This window comes from Chiloscyllium plagiosum, unplaced genomic scaffold (genome assembly GCF_037043375.1).
Source record: "Chiloscyllium plagiosum isolate Xiang-an unplaced genomic scaffold, Cpla_swu_hap1 HiC_scaffold_30, whole genome shotgun sequence".
Taxonomy (NCBI): Eukaryota; Metazoa; Chordata; class Chondrichthyes; order Orectolobiformes; family Hemiscylliidae; genus Chiloscyllium; species Chiloscyllium plagiosum.
The window spans coordinates 34,592,484-34,618,015 of NW_028270168.1; the positions used below are offsets into that span (position 1 = coordinate 34,592,484).

At 39.1% G+C, this 25,532-nt stretch overlaps 1 protein-coding gene across 3 annotated transcripts in view; it reads left to right on the forward strand.

The window, feature by feature from the left end:
• The window catches only part of LOC122563435 (uncharacterized), a 72,625-nt gene extending 66,951 nt beyond the window's left edge, over nucleotides 1-5,674 (forward strand). For all 3 annotated transcript variants that reach the window (XM_087976875.1, XM_087976876.1, XM_087976877.1), the window contains exon 9: nucleotides 1,466-5,674. In XM_087976875.1, coding sequence (XP_087833001.1) covers nucleotides 1,466-1,723 — 258 coding nt within the window. In that variant the 3' untranslated portion in view covers nucleotides 1,724-5,674. The remainder of the gene's footprint in view (nucleotides 1-1,465) is intronic.
• Nucleotides 5,675-25,532: the final 19,858 nt, after the last annotated feature.

Consider the following 25,532-nt stretch of genomic DNA (forward strand, 5'->3'; position numbering starts at 1 on the left):
TAGGGTAGAGTGACTATTTGTGAGTGTGAATTGAGCTGGAGATTGGAGGCTGTAATATGAAAACTTGAGGAATATATCCAACATGGTGACAACGCTATTCCTCTCCAGTACTTGAGTGAGGCGTGGAGTGCTTCACTCGAAAAATTGATGGTGCCAAATTAAATGACAATGTAGTACAGCACATTAATGTACAAAAATTACAGAGAGTTGTGGATACAGGCAAATTCATCACACAAACTAGCTTTCCACCCGTTGACTTCATCTACACATGCTATTGCTTTGGGAAAGCAAACAACATATTCAAAGACCCACTTATACTCTCTTCCAACCTCTCCTATCAGGCAAAAGATACAAAGGTTTGAAAACATACAGAAACAGATTCAGAACAGCTTCTTCTCTCCTGTTATCAGACTTTTAAATGGCTCTCTTGATCTTTCTCTGCACCTTCTCTGTAGCTATAATATTATATTTCGCATCTGTTCTATTACCCTAATGTATTTACGTAAGGTATGATTTGTTTGGGTAGCATACAAAACAGGGAGAAAGTGAGGACTGCGGATGCTGGAGATCAGAGCTGAAAAATGTGTTGCTGGAAAAGTGCAGCAGGTCAGGCAGCATCCAAGGAGCAGGAGAATCGACGATTCGGGCATAAGCCCTTCTTCAGGTATCCTGAAGAAGGGCTTATGCCCGAAACGTCGATTCTCCTGCTCCTTGGATGCTGCCTGACCTGCTGCACTTTTCCAGCAACACATTTTTTAGCATACAAAACAATACTTTTTTTGTACATGTGACAATAATAAGTCAAATCAAATCATGACAAGACTCTTTAAAACACACCTCTTGGTTTAGATTTTTGAACAATATACATGTGAACATATGAATTAGGAGCTGACGTTAACCCCAAGGCCTGCTCTACCATTCAGTAAAATTATGGTTGATCTGATTACCCTATAATCTACACACAATAGGTTTTCACCCCCTTGCCGATTGAGAATCTAAACAATGTTCTAATGGCTTTTTCAATGGCTTGGTGTTCATATTAAGTTTATAATTATTCAAAGAAGCAAGTTGGGATTTTTTGCGCATTAATGACACTATAAAAATGCAAGATGTTGATGTTTTGAAAGTCATCAATGCAGCATCCAATTCTATTATGTATATAAGTTGATGCATGAGGAAGTAATTGGAAGTAATTTTTCAGACGATATCTGACAGTTTTTTTTATTCACTCATGGGATGTGGACATCACTGGCTGGGCCAGCATCCTATTACCCATCCCTAGTTGCCCTTGAGAAGGTGTTGGTGAACTGCCTTCTTGAACCCCTGCCGTCCACAGTTTGCAAATATATGAACTTTGTATTCCAACATGAATGAATATTCAATCATTTCAGAAACATCATCCTGAGTTTACTGCTATACTATATAGTCACATACATCTTTCAATGTTTCCCCTTCTGCTCATCAGCTGGAAAAGAATACAGCAACCAACACATGGACAAGTAGCTGTGATGACTCTTGCAACAGTGTGTCCTCTGGCTGTTCAGGTAGCAGTTCAACAACCTGTGTCCAGGAGTGCTGCACAGCCACCACAGATTCCTGTCTCAAATTAGATGGAGAAGAAAATTTGATTGGATCTGCAAGTATGACAGAGTCTATGAAGATAATGGTTTATACTATTGCCGTGTTTATTTTGACTATTCACTTTGCACCCTTTAGTTTTTAAACGCAGGAGCCAAGAATTCACACCAGACTTTGAATGTTCAGTTCTGTCAATTTACATTCCGACATCAGCGTAGAACTGCATAAGCCTTTTTATGTCAGTATTTCAATCTGGGGAGATCTTTTACCCTTAATGAAGCTGAAGCAATTGTTAATTTTACATCCACCAACTGAGTCTCAGAATAGGAGGTGGCTTAAAGGGATGCTGAAATGGGGAAATAGCTCTCTCTCTTCCTCTCTGGGCATCATCACTCATAGGAACAATTCTTTCAAATACTGAAAAAAGGTAGAAATTTATCTGTAGTTGAAGAATCAAAATGCAGAAGTGTCCTTACATATCTAACTGCTGTAGACACCATAAATCTGAGGTAGAATTTTACCTCAGTGAGGGGTAAAGCCGCAAATTATGGAGGATGGATATTTATCTTCAATAGATGCATTGTCTTAAAAGGAAGTATATGGAAAATGATCAACACGTCCATTCCGGCAGTGTGGAAAAATTAAGCCATTTTTTCCAGTGTTTAAGTCCATTCAAACAAACAATAATGCCTTGGACTTCTCAACTTGCAACATAGAATGACTGGGAAAATGGGCACTGTCTTCTTGCCAATCCGAAATAGACATAAATCAAACATAGGCCAAATCTATGAGAGAAATCAGTGTTTTTAACATTGAAATTAATATCAATAGCTTGAAATCTTAAATGCAAACTGCATTTGGTGTGATATGAAATTCATTCCCTCTTAAATTCTCATCTCCACAGCTCTGCATCAGAGAATACTTGATAAACTGTACAGAAAAGGCTTATGCAGTGATTATACCAATTCCAAATAGACATAAATCATTGTAATGTAAAGTGATACATCTCGTTAAAAGGTCTGTTCAGTGCTGTGAGTTTGCAGTGTTGAAATCTTTGTAGGTTATTGTAAATAACAACAATCTTTATGATTAAACATGTTGCTCATATAGTAGGAAAAAGTCTTCTAGGCCTTACCTTTTATTATTTAATACAGGAAGGGGCAGGAAATATAAAATTGCAATGTGACTACATTGTCCTCTGAGGGTCCTTGCTTTGCTATTTAGTGCACAGGCATCTAGATTCTGAAAGCTGATATTTTTGGTCTAGCAGAAGTGATTCAAATGGTCCTTCTGAGGTGGATGCAGTTCTTTTTGCTATAAGGTGACTAACAACCAGGATGCTGTTGGCAACTGTGGCTCAGTGGGAATCACTCTTTCATTTGAAGGAAAAAGATTGCGGGTCAAAATCTCATTCCACAAAGATCTAGGTGGACACTTCCAGTGCTGCACTTGCCATCTGATTACAGACTTCTACTCTATTAGTGGGATATAAAAGATCACTGAGGAAGAGCAAGGGAATTCTCCCTGATCTCTCAGCCAATATTTAACCTTTGACAAATAACATTAAAAACAAAGTACCTGGTGACTGTCACTTTTCTGTTTTTGAGGGCTTACTATCTACAAATTAGACACCACAGTTCTGACAATAGTGATATCACTTCAAAAGGACTTTTCATTAGCTATGGAGTACTTCAGGATCTTTTGTGGTTATAAAAGGCACTACATCATTGCAAGTCTTTACCATCTGAGCTCAAGCAAAAAAAAGTAACGTGAATGAAAGTTTTACTGGAATAAATAGTAGGGTTAATGTTTTTCTTTAAAAATGTGCTAGAAATACATCGAAGTTATTAAATGGAAGCATGTCATTCAATCCATCTATTCGGCGTCAGCATTGACCCAACATACCTCTGAGTAAATAATCTTAAATAGAATTACCTACTTCTTCTCACACCCCTGCAATAACTTGTCCATCATCAATCTATCCAATCAATTTCTTTCTGTCTGTTTGTTTCTATATCAATTAATTACCTGCGCTTATGAATTCCACAGAAAACACAGGAGATGTTACCATGTAGTTATATCAGCATCAGAAGCCCTTATAGCTTTAGTTAGCCTTTAGTTAGTCCACAAAAGAAAGCAATCTATTAATTAAAAAAAAACAAAAAAAACAAATTACAATCCACTTCTATCCTAATTTTACATCAGGAATGCCTTTCTCAGTTCAAATGTTTCCCAAGATCATTGCCAGAATGATTTGGTCAGTGCAGCTTTTTTGATTACTGTCCTCATCCTTCAAGGTTTCTGCTTCTACCTGGCATTGCCTTTGACATTCAATCTGTGCAGACTCACTCCTGGACAGACCTTTTAAGAAATGCCTGAGCAAAGTTGAATGTATTTTTGAATGGTTGTAGCTGTGTCCCATCTACAGCCAGCCCTGTCATTACAGAGCACCGTTGCGAATTTGAATTCTGGCATGGTCTGGTCACCCTGCTTCTATATGAATATGCAGTTTAAACCTATGTCTTGTGATGTTCGCTTCAAGCATAAAATATTTGTTTGACTGGACTTTAATAAAATTAAAACAAAATTATATTTGTATAATGTTAGAGTAATGTATGTAATATGAATAAAGAGTCTAAGATGGGTTATATTTCCCTTTTAATGAAAACAGAGAGTCGGTCTTTCTCCAGAATCAATCATATTCTATTCCCAGAAACTTAATGTTTTTGCGATTTTGTTTGTGGTTGTTAATTAAGAGGAACTACAGACATTCTCCTATTATTGTTAAGAGGGGATAACACCAGGTGTAGAGGATTAACTGAAAGCTGCAGGAGGTATTGCTATCAGCGTTGCAAGCATTCAACCATTTTATTGTTTCCATTGTGAGAGGCTCAGCACCAAGTAAGTATATTTAAAAATGGGTGTGCATTCTTTTTGAAAAGTGTTGATCTCATCCTCCCCTTCCTTGATGGTTATTCTCATAAAGTCTTCTCACTCAGAGCTGGCCTACTCTGTGACTCAGATCTTACCAAGATGGTGCCCACAGTATAGAAATCAATCTTGCTTCAGTTGGGTGTACTGGTATATTCCATTTTAGTCAGAGCTAATGGATTACCATATCTAATTAAAGTTTGATTTAACCTACTACTGAAAAATTAGTTAGCCCTCCTGATTTTTGTGATGACAGTCATTGTGCGATAGAATGAAACCTACTAATATCCTAGCTTAAAATTTGAAAATTATTGATCTAATGAAACAATCAGAAAACTGATTCATTTCAAGTATTTTTCTTTTTGGATAGAGAGCATTTTGAGGTACATGGCCAGAAATGATGCTAGACAGTTTCTCAGTCTCTAGTAAATCTGTTCATTTTCTGATCATGGTAATAATGATTCCCAGGCTAAAGTTGTTCAACTTCACATCACTTTATCACATGTGTCACTATAACAGCACAACATGACTCGCGTACCATTAGGGAGAAGAAGTTGAGGACATTTTGAATGCAGGGAAATGCGGTGACAACTAAATTCAGTACTTATTGGGTGTGTTTTTTCAAAGGCCTCCTGTCATTTGAATTTTGACGTTAATACAGGAAAAGAAATTCACAATATCCATAGGGCATTAAAGTGGCTAATACTCCTCTTAATAGTTTATTACAGGGTATTTTTTAATTAGCTTCTAATGAAATCACAGTTGAACATTGCTTTACTTACTCTGGTTGCACTTGTTTAACTGTGTTATTGTTAGGATTATATCATTCTATTCTGTTTCAGATAATGACTATCAGATGTGCGACTTTGTGTGGCATCTATGTATTATCAAACAAGCTTTAATAAAGTTATATTCAAACACAAATGCTCAGCTGTTTAACTTAACTGCATTGAAATTACAGCAGAATTTGTAAAATATTTCCTTATTCAAAGAAACAAAACGCATTTATTTTGGGAAGTTATATGTATTCATTTTCCATGGGCTTCATTGTACATTTAGAGTGATTTTTATTGTTATTTTAAATACAGTCATATCTTTAAAATGCTTGTTGCCTCTGGTTGTCTTCTCAGCATTTTTACTAATTTAATAAAAATTATTGACATTATTGACAATGGTAGGGCAATTATGTTTTATAGAGAAAACTATCTAAAATATCACATTTAATTCGATGGACATTTTTCACTTGTTGAAGAAAAAACTACTTGACAGCAACAGGGAAAGAGATACATGAGTTGGCTGCCAGACATAAATTAAGATGCAGAGCATTGGAATGTTTGGAACTTTGGAATAGCAGATTGCAACATGATTATGTGATGATTTACATGAAACTGTGCTCTACATATTGCATTAACGGAAGAATCATTTCTAAAATTCTAGAATTCCAAGTCTTCTCTGGAGCTAACTTTTTAAACTTTTATCGAAAAGCAACAAAAATGTCTCAAGGCTCATGAATTTAGCAAAACTAAAGAACAAGTGATTAGTCTGTCACTGACTGCATCAAGAGAAAATTCATCCCTGATTTTCCTTTTATTGGATCACGTAAAATGGAATTAGATAGATCCACTATAGGTGGAATCTTGTGGTTTGATGGTAGTATCCCCACCTTTGAGTTAGAAAACCTAGGTTTAAATCCCACCTGCTCCAGGTTGATCTGAACAGGTTGATTAAAAATTTCCAGATCCACCAAAAGCAATGTACATTGTTTCTTTCACTCCTTTAGACAGCTCTTAACTGTTAGCATGTTGCTGTCATGAGTGTTCAGTGTAACTAAGTAGTAAATAGCTTGTGAGCTTTACATTCAAGAAAAGATCTGTTTATAAGGTTCCTTGGGAACCATCAAGGAGCTCATAATTCTTGACTGTCCTTTGTTCATTGTTCCATGTCTGTCTGAGTGTCAATGGAGAGAATGCATGCAATTTCTGATAGCATTTTTGAAGATGATGGAGGCCAGTGCGTACTTGGGATAAGGAAGGGCTCAACTGCATTACATTTTCCAGCCATGTCTAAAGTTGATTGTCCAGTTTTCTTTTTAGTTACAGTCCCCTAATGAGCTGTTTAAGATTTTCTTAGTTTGTTTCTTTTTTTCTCAGTTTTGAAAAAGAGTACAAGGACACTTGGACACGAATAAGGAACTTAGTTTTCACTGGGCTCCGGGATCTATGTGTTTCAAAGTTTATTTAGCCACGCAGTAAAAAAATGCTGGTCACAGAATCTTTTGGAAGGGAAAATAAAACATTGATTTTATTTTAAAAGAAGCCAAAATGACTAATAAAATAGAAAGCCCATTTCATCAGGCCCATCAGATAGGTTTAAAAGGTGACATTGAGGAAATCTGTTAAAGGGCCAACATCAAAAGGGTGGTTAAAATGGCAATGTACACAATAGAAAACATTGCAAAATCACTGCAATATATTTGTTCTAGTCATCCTAACCAGGGTACATTAGCCAACAAACCAGAAGTTCTTACAAACAATGGCTTAGAGCTTTCACAAATCATCGAGAGATGCAAGATGGCTATCCAGACCATTATACATACATAGATTCATAGAGATGTACAGCATGGAAACAGACTCTTCGGCCCAACTTGTCCATGCCTACCAGATAGCATAAACTAATCTTGTTCCATTAGCCAGCACTTGGCCCATATCCCTCTAAACTCTTCCTATTCATATACCAGCCTCCATCACTTTCTTTGGTAGCTCATTCCATGCATGCACCACCCTCTGAGCGAAAAAGTTGCTCCTGACGTCATCTCTCACCTCTATGAAAAAGCTATCCAATTAATTATATTTTCTGCTTTTTCCAGCTAGCCCTCCAATTTTTTCCCCCCTCATCCAGTCATCCTTTTATGTATTTCAGATCAGAGCAGCATACTGTGCAACAAAAAGCTTTCTTTGTAGCTGTGTGGTTCATTTCCCTTTCACGTGATATCTGTTCCCTCTCATGATTGATCATTCTGCCACTGGTAATAATTTCTACATATGTAACCTATCAAAACCATTCAATAATCATGAGCATTTCCATTAAATCTTCCTTTCAGCTTCTCTACTGTAAAGAGGACAACACCAGCTTCTCCTCAATCAAAAACAGAAATTGTTAGAGAAACTCTACCAGTCTGGCCACTTCTGTGGGAAGAAAGAGTTAACATTTCGAGTCTGGTAACTTCATCAGAATCAGATTCAAAATGTTAACTGCACTTTCTTGCCACAAATGCTGCCAGACCTGCTGAGTTTCTCCAGCAATTTCTGTTTTTGTTTAAGATCCCCAGTTGTTTTATTCATACCAGCTTCTCCTTTCTATCCACATGACTCAAGTCCTGCATCCCTCAGAGGCAAAACTGTGTAGTACATCGGGTATTTATTGACCTTAAGGGACATACTTTTGTTGATTAAAACATAGTGACTAACAGCTGTGTTTATGTGTTTCATGACTGCATGATGTACATTAGCTTATGGCTTATTAAGCCTGGTCTTATGTTTACAGGGAATTGTGCCAAATCTCTCCACTGAGATTGTGTTCTCTAGTGCCAAATTAACCTTTGTAGATGTTAGTAGAAGCAAAATGGTCAGTTTTGTTTTGGTTGCTCTGCACTCTTGCCTTGTTACCATCATTGTTACTTTAGGAAGTCTGCAAAGCTTCCAGCTAGAAAGTTATAGTCAGAAGTAATATTCTATTTACAACACAATGCACAATTTTGAAATCCTCAGCCTTGTTTTCAAATCCATCCACAGCCTTTCCCTCCCTATCTCTGAGAGCCTTTTCAATCTACAAACTTGAAATCTCTGTATTCCTCCAATTCTTGCATCTTGTACTTGACCACTGGTGGCCCTCCTTTTAACTACCCGAGACCAAAACCCTGAAATTCCCTCCCAAAACCTTTCCCTTTCTTAATCTCTTTGAAACTATCCTCATGACAAAGTTTTTTTCGTTTGTCCTCATATAATTCTGTATCTTTTTATTAATGATGTTCAGCATAATGAACATTTTACTGCCTTGTAGGAAGTTATACAAATGCCTATTGTTGTTACTGTCTGTGCATCCTATTAAAGTAAACATAAAGTAGTGCAATGTATTGATATTTCACCATTTTACTGTTATTGTTGCCTTGTTTAAAATTAGTTTTTATAAAATAATTTAATCTTAATCTTACATTGACTTCAATATTTCTTTTCTTGGTGCCTCAGTCAGAAACATTGTTCAACTTTATTTCACAACAAGGGAGATTAGTTACATGAGTACACATTGTGTACTGAAGCTGTTTATCTTATTTTATTTTTAATATAAACATAAACCTCCAAAAGTTCCACTGAAAACATTATTCTCAGAGGAGTTGGTTGCTGCTGGGCACTGAATCATGAGCAACAAGTGTTCAATGTAAATTAGCCCAGAGTCCAGAGAGCTAATTTGTCAAAATAAAATCTGGTTTATCACTCAACACACTATTTAAAATAAAAGGTGTTTGTTGTATTAACTCATCAAGTACCACAAATGGTTATGAGACCGATACACTAGGCTCACTTAAGAAGCATTGAGATAAATCAAGTGAGTCAAATGTCAATCTTCATCCAAAAGTATTTTCATCTGTGAAGTGCTCTTTTCTGTTTGAAAATAATGCTTCCTTTAACCCATGTTCATTTCCTTTACATCCATTGAATTTACTCGTCCTTCCCCAGCAAGTTGTTATCTTTGGAAGATGTTGGTCATGTAACTTACTCCCAAGCATAAAATGATAACTTGCACAAAAAGAAGCTACTTGGCCCATCATTGCCAAAGCTAGCTCTTTGAAAGAACTGTCAAGTTAGTCCATTCTCCATTATTTTGCATTTTCTTTTGCATTTTCAAGCGTCTGCACAGTCCTCTTTTGAAAGTTACAAATGAGTCTCATTGCACCATTCTTTAAGGCACAGCACAACTTCTCATTATAGTAAAAAATACATCTCGTGTCCCTCTTCCAGTTACTTGTATCCACTGTTTCTTCTGTTACTTTGAGACATGTAATGAAACAATTTGCCAATGGCCTTTCATAAAACACAACGCAAACTAGGCTTTTTTTAAATGGAGGTGGGTCTACTTACTGTTCTTTAACAGCTGAAGATTATTCACTTTTCAAAGACATTCTTTACAAGTACAAATGTGTGCTGTGAAATGGTACAACAATGAAGTAATGATGTTCTCTCGATATATAAATAAATTGGCCAATTTTCTTTAATATTAACCTCAGTCAACACTCCTTCTCCAGATACAAAATTCAGGAGTAAAGGGACATAGACCTGTTTTTATGATCGTCAATTTTTCCAGACCTTGTCCAGTAGTCTATGATGGCCAAGTGGTATTAGTTGGACGTAGCTAGTTAACCCAGAGACATAGGTAATGTTCTGAGGTTTGAATCTCACCATGGCAGATGGTGGAATTTGATTTCAATAAAAAAAAATCTGGAATTAAGAGTGTATTGGTGACCATGAAACCATTGTGGATTATTGGGGCAAGCCTCATCTGGTTCACTAATGTCTTTTAGGGCAAGAAACTGCCATCCTTACCTGGCCTGGCCTAAATGTGACTCCAGACCCACGGTAATGTGGTTGACTCTTAATTGCCCTCTGGGCAATAAATACTCCTCCACGCTGTGCTGCCATCATCTTGTGAAATAAGTGTGAAATGAAAAATCCAGAGTGCATTATAAACTGGCAAAATGACATTTGCAGAAACCAAGGAGTTTGCAAGGGCTTTTAAATAATGTTTTTGTTACGAAGATGTAGAAGCTCCAGAGTTATTCCCCACAGAGGTCTGTAAAACAGCAGGGGAGTTATCCACATTCACAGTGAAGACTGTGATCAACAATAATACAGTAATTAAGAAGCTGATGTACTTGTGGGCTCACGAAGGAGCATGAGCAAATGAAAATAAATGAGTGATGGATTTGGGCAGTGTTGGAGGGAGTTGCGTGATTTGATGCAGAGCTATTGAATAAAGGTAGCCATTGAAATCGCAAGTTTTATAACGTGTGGAGTTATATGAATATTGTTCTCCCCTGCATTGTGAACCCATCATCAAGAAACCAAGTCTGGTGCACTTAACCAAAGCAATGTTTGCACACTTTTGGATGAGATGTGCCGTTTGTTTCTCAGAATCTGGCTTTAGAAGTTTATATTTGGATGTTTATATTTGGAAATTCAAATACGTCTTATATTGCCACAGTTACAGGGCATTCAGCATTTGAAGATTATTTTGATCATTAAGCTATTTGTTTGCTAATCTTTAGTTAGGTTATTTGAAAAGCTTATTTTTTTGGAAACAAATCACACAATTTGCAATTCTGTTCTGTTCACATTGATTTATGTCAATGTATGTATTATCCTTTAATACCTGTAGCTTTTAGAAGATAGGTACACAGAGAAAAACAATTTGAAATGATAATGAATAGTTAATTCAACATGAACAAAACACAGATGCTCTGTTAGCTGTCTAACTGCGACCCAATGCAAATCAAGAGTCTTTCAAAGCTCTCAAATGTTATCTACTGGCTGGAGATATTGCTCTCATTTGTTACCATGGAGAAAACAAGCATTTCCCATGTTTCAGAAAAGGTCAACAACTAAAAAATGTTGTTTATAAATTGTGTTTGAATCAGCTGAGCTGCTGAATAAATAGATTAATATTTAACTGTGTTTTAAATTAGGAGCAAAACTAAGAGAACATGTTCTGTAACATGGAGTATGTTTATTTAGCTATCTATTTTGAGTCAGCCCTTTTCGCTGCTTAAAGTTTAAAAGCCTTCAAAGCTGAACAATGATGACTAAGAAGAATAGTCAAAAGTTTTTGAAGCCAATGTAACACTGAGGCTAATGAGTGACTTGTCCTTTCTGTTGGAAAGAGTCTGGACTTCATTTTGTGTCTTCTTTTGCTGATGCAGTCAAGGCCAATAGACTATTCTCCCACATTTGCAGTGTGAGCCAAGTTTGCATATAAATTGTGCTATGTTTTCATCCATTGTAACAATTTTCTTTTTGCAATTTTGAAGAAATGTGGAGCAAGGTATTTCAGCTTATACATAAGAATGTTAGTCTCATACATTCTCCCTGTTTATCTCTGACATGCTTCAGTTAAACTGCCAGCATCTGGTTAAAGCGTTGGATTTTCCCATTCTGTTCTGCCCAGTTCCTTCAGGAATACTATTTCAGTGGCAGCTGCAGCACTCTAACTCTGGTGCTATTACAACTGTTCAAGTGGATCCTGGTTATAATTCACAATGGGTTGTCAGGATTATTAGGCTCTTCCTTGGGTGCCTTCCTGTGCAGGTGTTCACAACACCAGGCAGGGGAGATATTTTCCTGTCAATCCTGCGTCATTTATGTACAGCTTAATATTCCCACTTGTTATGTGTCCCACCCCTTGCCTGAAGGAATGAAACTGAACCACAAAGGGGTGGAGTCTTGACTTGAAGGTTCCATTCTCCAATTCCCACCTCCCATTGTTCTCAGAGCCAGGGATTGATGGGATACCAAACAGAGGCCTGAAAAGTAATGCTTCTTCATATTGCTGCAAGATAACATTCAGTGCGCAAACACCATTTGCGGCAAATAATCAATGTTTCAATTTATAATGAACCAGGCGAATTTTCCCAGCATTTTTCAAAATATAATCGCAACATCTCTAGGCTGTACAAGAACTCTCATGAGTGATCCTGCGCAGAAGGGAATCATGTTTTGAGGGTAATCATCTAGAGTTCTATTAAAAGAACGAGAAGACAAACACTTGTACAGCAGCTGGTGCCAGCTTACACTATAAACATTTGTGGCTCAATTAGTTGTTTAATGGATTTTACAGCCTTCTTTTTCACTCAGCATAATGGTAATCTTAACTATAGGCAGCAGGTAGATTTGTATTTCACAGGATCACAGCGGTTTTATAGCCCAAAGGAGACCATTCGGTCCATCTTGTTTGCACCAGCTCTTGAAATGAACATTATGAGTTAGTGTCCTTCTCCTGCCTTTTATCCACACCCTTGCGCATTATTTCTACCCAATTAATCCTCTAATTCCCAATAGAATGGCTCAATTGACTGTCTCCACCGCACTTCCACACAATACATTCTAGACCTTAACCACTCATTGTACTGAAATACCTTTATCACATATCATAGAGTCATACAGGAGAGAAAGGCCCTTCAGCCCATTGAGTCTACAATGACCTATGTAGACTAATCCCACTTTCCAGCACTTTGCCCATAACCCTGAATTTTATGACATTTCAAGTGTCATCCAAATATTTCTTTAAAAGGTTATGTGGTTTCCTGCCTCTACCACCCTCCCAGATATTATATTTCAGATTCTCACCACTCTCTGGGTGAAAAAATATTTCTTCAAATTTAAACTTCCTATCCTTCACCCTAAAGTTATGTCCCCTCCTTACTGATCCCTCAACCAAGAGGAACAGCTGCTTCCTATCCACTCTGTCATTGACCCTCATAACCTAATACATCTCAATCAGATGCTCTCTCAGCTTTCTCTGCTCCATAGAAACCAACCTGAGCCTATTCAGCCTGTCTTCATAGCTAACAGTCTCCATCCCAGGCAACATTCTCGTGAATTTCCTCAGCACCCCTTCCAATGCAATCACATTCTTTCTGTAGTGCGGTGACCAGAGCTGCACACAATATTCCAGCTCTGGCCTAATCAAAACTTTGTACTGCCCTGATATAGCCTCCCTTACCATAGCATCAAATACTAGTTTGGTAATCAGTTTCAATTTGAGTCCTCTTGTTCTCAATCCTCTTACATTTGGGAACAGTTTCTCACTACCCACCATATCAAACCCTCTCATGAGTTTGAAAAATCCTCTTAACCTTCTTCTCTTCAAAGCGTACAGTCCCTCGCCTCTTCAGTAAATCCTCACAACTGAAATTTCTCATTCATGGTACCATTCTTGCAAACCTTTTCTGCACTGTCTCCAATGATTTTGCATCCTTCCTATAGTGTGGCATCCCGAACAGCACACAGTACTCCAGATGACGTCAAACAAGTGTCTTGCACACGTTTAGCAAAACCACCTTGCCTTCCTACAACAATTGGAAAGCTTAAAGCCTCATTGTCCAATTAGATGATGCTTGACTGTCGGCCAAGCAGTCTTTCATACCTCACATTCAATAGCTTTATATTTGGCAAAAGGAAATATTCAAAGAAATCACATAGAAAGGGTTTAATGAACATTAAATACTGTGATGTAACTGTAATCTCACACGTGCTGCTCAGAGCAGACAGCTTTGGCTTTCATTAACAGGGAGATTGAGTTTAAGAGTCATGAGATCTTGTTGCAGCTCTATAAAACTTTGGTTAGACCGCACTTGGAATACTGCATCCAGTTCTGATCGCCCTATTATAGGAAAGATGTGGATGCTTTGGAGAGGGTTCAGAGGAGGTTTACCAGGATGCTGCCTGGACTGGAGGGCTTATCTTATGAAGAGAGGTTGACTGAGCTCGGACTTTTTTCATTGGAGAAAAGGAGGAGGAGAGGGGACCTAATTGAGGTATACAAGATAATGAGAGGCATAGATAGAGTCGATAGCCAGAGACTATTTCCCAGGGCAGAAATGACTTACACGAGGGGTCATAGTTTTAAGCTGATTGGAGAAAAGTATACAGGGGATGTCAGAGGCAGGTTCTTTACACAGAGAGTTGTGAGAGCATGGAATGCGTTGCCAGCAGCAGTTGTGGAAGGAAGGTCACTGGGGACATTTAAGAGACTACTGGACATGCATATGGTCACAGAAATTTGAGGGTGCATAAATGAGGATCAGTGGTTGGCACAACACAGTGGGCTGAAGGGCCTGTTCTGTGCTGTACTGTTTTATGTTCTATGTTAGATTAGATTTTAGATTAGATTAGATTACTTACAGTGTGGAAACAGTCCCTTCGGCCCAACAAGTCCACACCGACCCGCCGAAGCGCAACCCACCCATACCCCTACATTTACCCCTTACCTAACACTACGGGCAATTTAGCATGGCCAATTCACCTGACCTGCACATCTTTGGACTGTGGGAGGAAACCGGACCACCCGGAGGAAACCCACGCAGACACGGGGAGAATGTGCAAACTCCACACAGTCAGTCGCCTGAGTCGGGAATTGAACCCGGGTCTCATGGCGCTGTGAGGCAGCAGTGCTAGCCACTGTGCCACCGTGCTGCCCACTGTTCTATGTTCTAGCTCTGCTGCCTTTTCATGCGTACAGCCTACTGTTAAAGACTTTGTTTAAAACATATAGAAGTCTAGTCCGAGGCTGGATAAAGAACGGAAGAAACTTACCAAGCCAAAGATGACAAAAAAAAATATTTTTAATGTGCGTGTGACCTTTCCCCAGGATTGCATCCGTCATGAAAACAGATTTTAATTTCTGGAAACTCCAGACCAATCCCGAAGTGTGAGTAACCCAAAAATATCCATGTCCTGAAGCAGAAAAAAATGTTGGCCCAGGTTTTTTGAGGAGTGGCAATCCAAACCAATTCACTCTTACTCTTTCTGCGCTCCACAATCCCAGACCTTTTAGAAATGAAAAGTGCACCTAAAGTCCAAATGTTCCCTTCATAACATAGGATTGTCTGGAAGGTGATGAGGGGTGGTATGGGGAGGGGGGGGGGGGGGGGGGGGGGGGGGAGGCAGTACAAACATGCCTCTTTGGCAGTCACCATGTTGTTTTCTGTGATTTAAATGCCCAGCAGCACAGCCTGACACTTGGCCAGTTCCTGTGAAAGTCTGAGTATGTAGCTAAGTTAGGGTTAGTGTAGAAATTGATTAAGGAGTTAAGGTGCCAGGTGGGTAAGGAATCAGAAGGATAGGATATCAAGGTGCAGGATAAGTAATGTTGCAAGTACACAGAGTGCCAGGCAGTGGTGCCTGGTGAGTGGGTTGCCAGGTGAGTGATGGAGTGCTTAAGGGAGGCCAGGGTCAGGCAATGTTCTGGTGATTTTAGATCTCAAGGAACTGGAGCTCCAGATAAAATATCCTCCCCCTAAGATCTCTGTACACAGTTTGGTCAATAATGACAGTTGATTTTCACTCATAAAGATCTAAACCTCAGTCACTACATGATGGCAACAATGACCAGACCCATAGAACTGGAAGCAAACATCAGTAAGAGCTTAGAGGAGAGTTACCATGACCCAGCCCAGCAGTTCAAACTCAGAGCTGGGAGTAATACCTGGAGTGAAGTTCAGTGGCGGTAGGGGCCTGTGAGTGATGGATTTTACGTATTGAGCCATTGAATGTGAAAGCCCATACAGAGGTTGTAAAGGCACAGGAGAAGTCCTATAACAGAGTACATGAAAAACAGCAGAAAGACATAAATTGGCCACAGTAAGTGAAACATTACTATAAATTGAAGTTACGGGGTACTTACAGAGATGGGTAAGGAATGTGCACTCAGAAAAACCCATAAGTAGTAAGTGTGCAGAGATGTTGTTCATGCCATTAAGGAATTCTGGCAGTGAGAGTCCGACGCAACTGGTTTCATGGACAGCTCTGAGTGCAAATAGTGTGCAGTGATTTTACAGTGAATTTAACACAAACTGCAGCAATCTTTGCACATTTATCACCACATGATGAATTTTCTGAGCGCACATTTGTCCCTGCCATCCCAGCAGCAACATACCCAGAGAGATACTGGTTGAACTCATCTTGTTTCATGTGGCATACCTACTGCAAGGTTTCAATACCATGATGGAACAGAGGTACAGAATTAACACTAAGATGCAGATATATTGGGAGATAGGAGAAGAGTGAATTATCAAAGAGGATACAGTAAATGCATATTAATCCTTTCAGACTCTTGCACATTGCTGAGACCAAAAATCTTCAGACTGCCCATGATCAAAAACTGAAATCATTGGTGTTTACTCAGTGACACCTGAAGCCATCTCCATTAAGGGAGGTAATGACCTGGTAGTATTATTGCTGGAATGTTAATCAGGAGACCACTGTAATGTTCCATGGACCCAGGTTCAAATTCCACCACAGCAGATAGTGGAATTTGAATTTGATAAAAATCTGGAATTAAGAGTCTAACTGTGACCATGAAACTGCTGTCATTTTTGGAAAATCCCATCTGATTTACTAATATCCTTTAAGGAGGGGAATTGCCATCCTTACCTCATCTGGCCTACACGTGATTTCAGATCCCTGCAATGTGTTGACACTTAACTGCCATCTGCGCAATTAGGGATGAGCAGTAAATGCTAGGCTAACCAGCAATGCCCACATCAGTTGAATGAATCAAAAACAATCTTCACCTCTAAGACCTCAGGACAGCAGTGCACATCTTGCCCCTCCCTCAAACCAGGGGTCACAGATGGCAGGGAAAAAATGGCGCAAATACTGAAGACAATCAGCTACTCAAGGGCATTTTAGACCTTAGTTTGCTCTTTTGTGATAAATGCACAGAGTAAGCCGCCATTCCAACAACGATTTGTATTCTCAGGCAATGATAAGAGACTATATGTATCTTCTTAGTGAACAGTGAGTGCTATGGGAGAATAACGCCTCAAGCAAAAGAGATGAGGTGCTGGGGAAAGTGGAGTAGAGTTAAATATTTATGGTTAATTGTTAAAAAATAGCCAGGCACTGCAAGGAACCTTGGGAGCAGATGTAGAGCGAGAAGAATTGTACCTCTATTCCAAGGTAACTATTGAGTCTGTGTAAAATGACTTATGGCTCAATGATGTTAGATCACATAGATCTGGAGTCTGGATCTGTGAAGGTCTAGATTAAATGTTCTCTGTGACCACCTTCTGCATGTTTTTATGTACAATAATGGTGTTCAACTGATATTCATCCATCAGTGTGTTGATTTCACACTACAATATACGCCAGACTGTATTGCTACAGCCTTTATCTGAGACATTTTTAGCATTTTAAAAAATAACTTAAGTTTGGTTAGGATCTGGCTGGATTAGAGAATTGCTTTACAGGTAGACTACAGCAAAAGAAAGTGATTACTCAGGAACTTGAGCGGCAACTTGTTAAATCATCACAACTAGGTTTATTTGCAGTTGTAGTTTAATTACAAAAAGTAAATCTTTTGTTATGATCCTAGCTGATGGTATTACTGAACAAATCAGATCTGGGAAGGAAACTTGACTTCATGGACCAGATATTTATTGTTGTTAATGCAATAGTTACTCACCGAAGCATATTTGCACAGGGCTACAGATTTCCTGTAGCAATGGAACAGAAGTTTACAACACAAAAAATGTTTAAAAAAACAAGCTAGCTAGGTATATATGACAATTTGAATGATCTCAAACACATGGCAAGACATTGCTTCTATCGGTTCCCTAAAACTCTGTGTTACAAAGACTCAGGTCCAGAGAATTTACACCCCATATCATGTTGTGGCCGTACAGGACATTGGTAAGGCCACTTTTGGAATACTATGCTCAGATCTGGTCTTCCTGCTATAAGAAAGATGCTGGTAAACTTGAAAGGGTTCAGAAAAGATCTACAAACATGTTGCCAGGGATGGAGGGTTCAGTTATAGGCAGAGGCTGAATAGGCTGGAATTATTTTCCCTGGTGTGACAGAGGCTGAGAAGTGACCTTATAAAGATTTATAAAATCATGAGGGGCATGGATAGGATAAATAGACAAGGTATTTTCCCCAGGGTAGGGGAGTCCAGAACTAGGGGGCCATAGGTTTAAGGTGAGAGGGGCAACATTTAAAAGAGACCTAAGAGAAAACCTTTACCCATAGAGAGTGGTGCGCATATGGAATGAACTGCCAGACGAAATGGTGGAGGCTGGTCCAATAACAACATTTAAAAGGTATCTGTTTGGGTACGTAAATAAGAAGGTTTTGGAGGGATATGGGCCAAATACTGGCAAATTGGACTAGATTAATTTAGGATATTTGGTCAGCATGAACAAGTTGGACCGAAGGATCTGTTTCCGTGCTGCACATCTCTATGACTCTATGTAGCAGGTATGGTTAGTAAGTTTGTAACTTATACCAAAATTGGTGTATAGTGGATGGTGAAGAAGGTTATCTAAGAGTACAAAGAGATCATGGTTAAATTGGCCAATGTACTGAGAAATGGGAGATGGAGTTTAATGTGGATGTTGAGTTTTGGTAAGACAAACTAGGGAAGGATGTATACAGTTAATGGTAGGGCCCTGGGGATTGTTGTCGGACAGAGAGACTTGGTGTACAGGTACATAGCTCCTTGAAAGTGTTATCACAAGTAGACAAGGTGGAGAAGGTGTTTGGTATGCTTGCCTTCATCACTCAGAGCCCTGAATAAAGGAGTTGGGATGTCATATTACGGCTGTACAAGACATTGGTAAGGCCACGTTTGGATTATTGCATACAATTCTGGTCATCCTGCAATTCTGGTCATTCCATTATACTGGAAAGGATGCAAAAAAGATTTACAAGGATGTAACTGAGACTGAAAGATTTGAGTTATAAGGAGAGCCTGGATAGGCTGGGACTTTTTTTTTCCCTTAGTCTAGGAGGCTGAGGGGCGACCTTATAGAGGTTTATAAAATCATGAGGGGCATAGATATGGTGAATAGCCAAGGTCTTTTCCTTGGGATAGGGGAGCCCAAAACTAGAGGGCATAGGTTTGTGGGGAGAGGAGAAAGATTTAAAAGGGACCTGAGGGGCAATGTTTTCACACAGAGGGTGGTCCGTATGTGGAATGAGCTGCCAGAGGAAGAGATAGAGGTTGGTACAATTAAAACATTTAAAAGACATTTGGACACGTAGATGGATAGAAAGGTTTAGAGGGATATGGACAGGCAAATGGAACTAGATCAGTTTAGGAAATCTGGTCAGCATGGATGTGTTGGGCCAAAAGGCCTGTTTCGTGCTGTTTGTCTATGATTGTAAGTAGAAATAATATTTGTTTCATTTATTTCCACCTTTCCTTGTTCATCCTCACTTTGGGCTAAAGATCCTGACCCGTGACAATAGCAATCCTGAGATTAGAAGCTAACTATATGGTCTTATATAGGTCCAAGCCTTATCCTTTCATTCACTTTCACAGGATTTACAGCAGCAGTGTACTATGCCACAGCGCCACCTGTCAGCTGTGCTCATCTCAATTTTTTAAATCAAATCTCTGATTCCCATGCAGTGCATGAGGATTTTTGTTACTATGTTAACAGCGCTAAATAAAGCAAGTTATTGTATATACTTGTGCCATTAGGTTACACTAAATGTATGAGTTTTGACATATTTGCTTGGTGAGGCTGTAAATTGTATCTGTTGTAAGTATTGCAGGCATTTCTCAGTGCTACATTCCTTGTAGAGTATTAAAAAGTTTATTCATTAAGAAAATGTTAAGATTGAAGTTTATCAGGGGACCTCACCCCTGCCATTGGTTCCATACCTGCTTAATATACAACCAATGGGTTGAAATCCATTTAGCTGAGTACCAAGTAAGTTGAATAACAGGCAATCCAGTACCAAGACCAAGTTCTATTGAATGTGTTGTGTTTTACAGCACTGAGACTTATTGGTAAGCTGTTGTTGTTAATACAAGGAAGTGGCGAATCTAAATCAAACTTGCAATCACCATTCTGCCAACTCTTTCAAAACATTTAATCAAAGCATTAATTTAATACAATTAAAATTCGGTGTATTTTTGATTCCTAAATTACAAAATCTTTTTCCATTTAGCAGGGAGTAGTGGAAAGTTCGCTGTTAAAAGAAGTTAAAATACTAAGTACCTATCCAATTTTCTCTTTTTTTGGTCATCTCTTCTCCTATGTCCCTGACACTTGTTGACTTGTGGCTAATGGTACAAACTATCCCCAAACTCAGACAGTCAATTGTCAGCTTCTAGTATTAGTATCAACAACCAGACCAACAGCACAGACAAACTGGGTACCTTTACCCACTCATGTAGGGAACATAACATTTATTAGGCTAGAGCTAACCACAAAGTCCTCTTCGCTTCAGTTAGAAAATGTGTTGGAATTAGACAAATGCCAAAGATACATTTTGTGCATGCCAGCAGCAAATATTATCCATATGCTTTGAGCAACTATTTCTGCAGATTTCAATTTATCTTGAAAAGGAAGTAAATCTAACAATTATGTCATGTTTTGCTGGTTTGATATATATCTGATTTATCTCAAAGTAATGCAGAGTTTACTCTTGTTCTAAATCCCAACAGTTTATTCATGGAACTCTAAGCATCTTAGAACTTAGGTGATTTCCAAATTGCAGCACAGATGCCAGATCCTTTCTGAAACATTTCCATATTTCTTAACTCTCTAAATCCACTCACAATCTTTGCACATGTACACGGATCAGCAAACGTAACCAATTAATCAAACCTAGATCAATGAAACCATTGAACGTTGTGGATTGTATAGGTGGCGCACAGCTAATATTTCTCTGCAGCTGAGAAAGTTGGAAGCTAATAGCTGGAATATCTCAAAAGCCCATTCACACATGCTAATCATAGAATTATGGGATGTTGACAGCACAGAAGGAGACCATTTAGCCAGTCATGTCTGTGCCAGCTCTCAGCAAGAGAACTTAGCTAATCCCATTCCTCTACTGTTTCTCCCCTAGTTTCGCAAATGTTCTCTCTTCTGGTAATGATGTAATTTTCCTTGGTCAGCCACAATTGAATTCTATTCCATATCACTCGCAGGCAGTGCATTCAGGTCCGAACCTTACTGTGCAGAAACCCGTAAATCGGTGTCCTCTGGTTCTTAATCCTTTCACCTACAGAAGCACTTTCTCCTGATCCATTCTGTCTAGAACCTTCATGATGAACATCTCTATCAAATCCCTTCTTAATATACTCATGTCCAAGGCAAACAGCACGAGCCTATCCACATGACTGAAGTTCCCCATCACTGGGAACAAGTAAATAATGTATTTGTAATCATTTGCTTATTATAGTTATTTTATCCACTCAATTGTTGGCAATGTTTTATGTGAATCACATTCAGTTTATTCCTGAAGAGTGCCCAATGGGTTATCCAAATGGAAATCTTTCCACATATACACATTGGAGCAAAATGGAGCAAAATTTGTCAGCTGTTTACCAATTGAACTTGGTTTTGAGTTGCAATTTGTGAGCACCCTGATTACTTGAAACAAGAAATGTCTTTCCCCATTGCTGCTCTGCACAACCCTTCTCAACATATCAGAAAGGATTCACAGTTAGAAAATGCAGCTCCCATCCACTACTCGAAACAAAGTGGCATTAGGAGTGGTTTCTTCAACATCAGTCACCTTCAGGTAAACCCCTGAAATACTTATGCAATATTAGTTAATTATTGTTGTTCTACAGCACATGGACTGCAGCGGTTTAAGAAAACAGCTCATCATCACCTTCTCAAGGGCAATTAGGGATGGGCAATAAATGCTCAGCAGAGAGCAACACCCACATCCCACGAGTGAATGGAAGAAAAGTTCTGCAGTTCTGGGAGCACATAAATATATTACAGGGCTCATTCAGGTGGTAACACATCCTTCTCTTAACATTCAGTCACAAGAGGAGGGTATCACTGGCAAAGCCAACATTTATTCCCATCGCTAATTTCCTGGGAGAAGGTCTGCAAAATAAAAGAACAAAACATGCGCAGTCCCACTGTATCCTTCTTGACTTACAACAACAAGATTCAAACCAGAACCATCTCCTCGCAGGCTGGGCTTTGTTTAAGCTAGTTTCCACCATTGCCATTATCAAGGCTTATTTTCATCATCTGAGAGGAGACGAAGCTGGGGCCAGCAGATTGTTTTCCCATTATCAAACCATAAATAACTGCACAGAGGTTGGTATTCCATCACCAAGTTACCCTTTATTTACACCTGCATGGATGCTGACCAGCCAGTTCAAAGTCACTTGCTAGAGTGAGGCGGATCCCTGAACTTCTGAAGCTTATATCTGGCAGCCATGTTAACAGCCCCAATCAGGGAACTCATACTCAATAGATCCAACTAGCCAACCTTCTTGCAATCACGACAACACCCCATCCCATTTTATACCCCATAAAAAAAATAACAAAAATCAGGAGAGGAGCAAAACAGAATCTTTTCCCACCAGTTCTGTCTTCCTGCCATAGTTTGAACAAAAACAAATTCAGGTTAGGAAAGCAATAGCCACAAGATGGTGCAAGTGTTCTAACTGACAATCTAATAAACTATAAAATTCCATTTTCCTGTTTCAATATGATGGCATGCACTTTTATCAGAGCACATCTTAAATTGCAGTCACTCATTACCCACCTCAATAGGATATGATGTCCTAGCCCTGTGATTTGTTGGACAGCCTGATGCATCAGGTGTACTAAACATTATCTCCCAACTAAACTATGGCAGAATCTTTCTGGAAATCGGTTAAGTGCCATTTTCATCTGGCTTCATGGAGGTTTTTCTCCATGAGGCCTAGCAAGGTATCTCATGTGATTGTCTCAAAATCATCTTATTAACTAGATGAAGGGTGTTTAAGATAAGGACTTTATTTCTCTAGAGCACAGAGCCAAAATAGCATACACTATGTGCAATTTCTAAAAGATATTCAATCAGGTGCCACCTGAAAGTATTACAACTGATTCTCGGGCGAACATCCCCAATTCGTCCCAATTCCAGAAAGAATATTCCTAAATGATAATGCTGTGGAGAGAGGAGGGATGCACTGTCTCAGTATTCAGCACCTCCACTGCTTGGGAGCAACCAGGTCAATTTAAAACAGGATCCCTTCTCTCATGGTGCCTTTTCCCAAACCAAATGTACAGCATTTATCTTTTTAAAAGAGGCAATTTAACAAGGCTTTCTTGAGTTAAAGAAAGATCGAAGTTATTGGCTACAAAAACGTGAAAATATAAGAAAACATATAAACAGATTAGAAGCAAGAAGTGTGTCCAAAAAGTAAAATTTAAAAAAACAAAGATATGAACCGGTCTTTGGCTTGACTATGATGAATAGATTGGGAAATGTTGTGGAAGGTGATTCCCGTAGCGCTGACTTTGGAAGCTGAGTTGTAGATTGGAGACCAAAGCAGCTGTCCAGTTTCCATCAACAGGGACCAGTTTATAACAAGAGATTATGGGCAGACGCTTACAGGGATCTTAATGAGAGGGGCAATGGGAGAAATCTGGGAGGATTATATGAGAAACCTATCTCGATGTCAGGAACAATGAGGTACATTTTCTGTCAAGGCAAGATTCTCACTAGGCAACCGTGAGATGCCTATAAACGGGGATTATTGCATGGTGACAGCCTCATTAACACTGAATCTCACCTCACTAATAAGCAAACTCTCATGAGGAACTCCCATTCAACCATGAAGAAATTAGATGCCAACAATTCCTGAAATGAAAGGCAGAGTGGGACCTTGGTCAGCTCCAGCTCACCGCTGCAGCCTCTGGCTCTCCGACTTGGACACCTGGCAACAACAGCTCCAGGAAAATTCCACAGCACAAGTTGAATGTAGCCCTTGTCTACGGACACGTGCCAGCCTCTTGGAACACTCATGGCATCTCACTGATCCCTCCTGAGATCCAGCATATGGACTGCTGTGTTCAAGAAGGCAGACCACTTTCTGATGAAGGGCTTTTGCCCGAAACGTCGATTTTGCCTGTCCTTGGATGCTGCCTGAATTGCTGTGCTCTTCCAGCACCACTGATCCTGCCCATATACTAGAATAGTCATAGAACTATACAGTCATACAGCATGGAAACAGAATTTTTGGTCCAACCAGTCCACGCCAATCATGGTCCCAAACTAAACTAGCCCCACTCATCTTCATTTTGCCCATATCCCTCCAAACCTTTCCTACTCACGTATTCATCCAAATGTCTTTTAAATATAGTAACTGTATCTGCATCCACCACTTTCTCTGGCAGTTCATTCCACATATGAAACACTCTGTGTCCCTTTGACATTTTGATGATGTGTTCTTGGCATTCTTCAGCTGCAACATTACATGGCTCATCACAGGGTGCAGCATACTCAACCCATCCACTGAACTTACATTCTCAGTTATCATTTCACTGGTCTGTCCATCATTTAAAGAGCAAATGTTGGATTTCAAAGTTCAATATATTCTTACATTTTGGGTTATGATACATTGTTATGACAAAAGGGATCTGCACAAGGGAAGAGCTAATGGTACTAGGATGATATCTCATCATGGTTGGCTAACTATCGAGAAACAGAGGCCCAGATCTATGGTATTTCCAATTCTGATTGGACTGTAGCCACTGGCCTTTGTGTGCTAGACTACTGGTGTACCCATTTGATTCAAGATCCACTGTGTGCAAGATTTTTGGAAAGGGACACAGTTGAGAACTTCAGCTAGAACCACTGCATAAGCAGATAAAAAGAAACAAAATCTCTCTTTCTCATTACACCTACTTATACTTATTGTTATATTGGAATATGCTTTTATGTAATCGAGGATCTTCTGCAAATACTCTGCAATGACGTAATCCAAACCATGAATGTGAGGTTGTCTTAAACTACTTGCTTAACACTCACTAAATTCCTTTCTGCACTCCTGGCTGAGTGATGCTCCTAATTTAATGTTCTCACCCTTGATTTAATATCATTCATGGCTTTGCTGCTCACTACTTCGGCAATCACATTCATCCCTCTTTAGCACTAGCTAGGCTTAAGGTAAAACAAAAATGATGGGTGTTTGGTGGCAATGAGCTACTTCAAACAACCCTTACAGTCGACCACATGCCGCTAATAACACAAGGTGCTAGCTGTGGTCATAACTTGAAAAGCACAGGGAAAGGAAATGAAACTGTGATGAATTAAAAGGGAGTAGGATAATGAAACTGAACACAAATAATAGCGTGTTAATGTATCACCTTTAAGAACGTAAAGTGTCATAAGGTGCTTCGCAGCAGCATTATCAAACACAACTTGACACTGAGACAGAAAAGGAGACATTAGGAAAAATAAACAAAAACTCAGTGAAAAGGATTAGATTTTAAGGAGTGT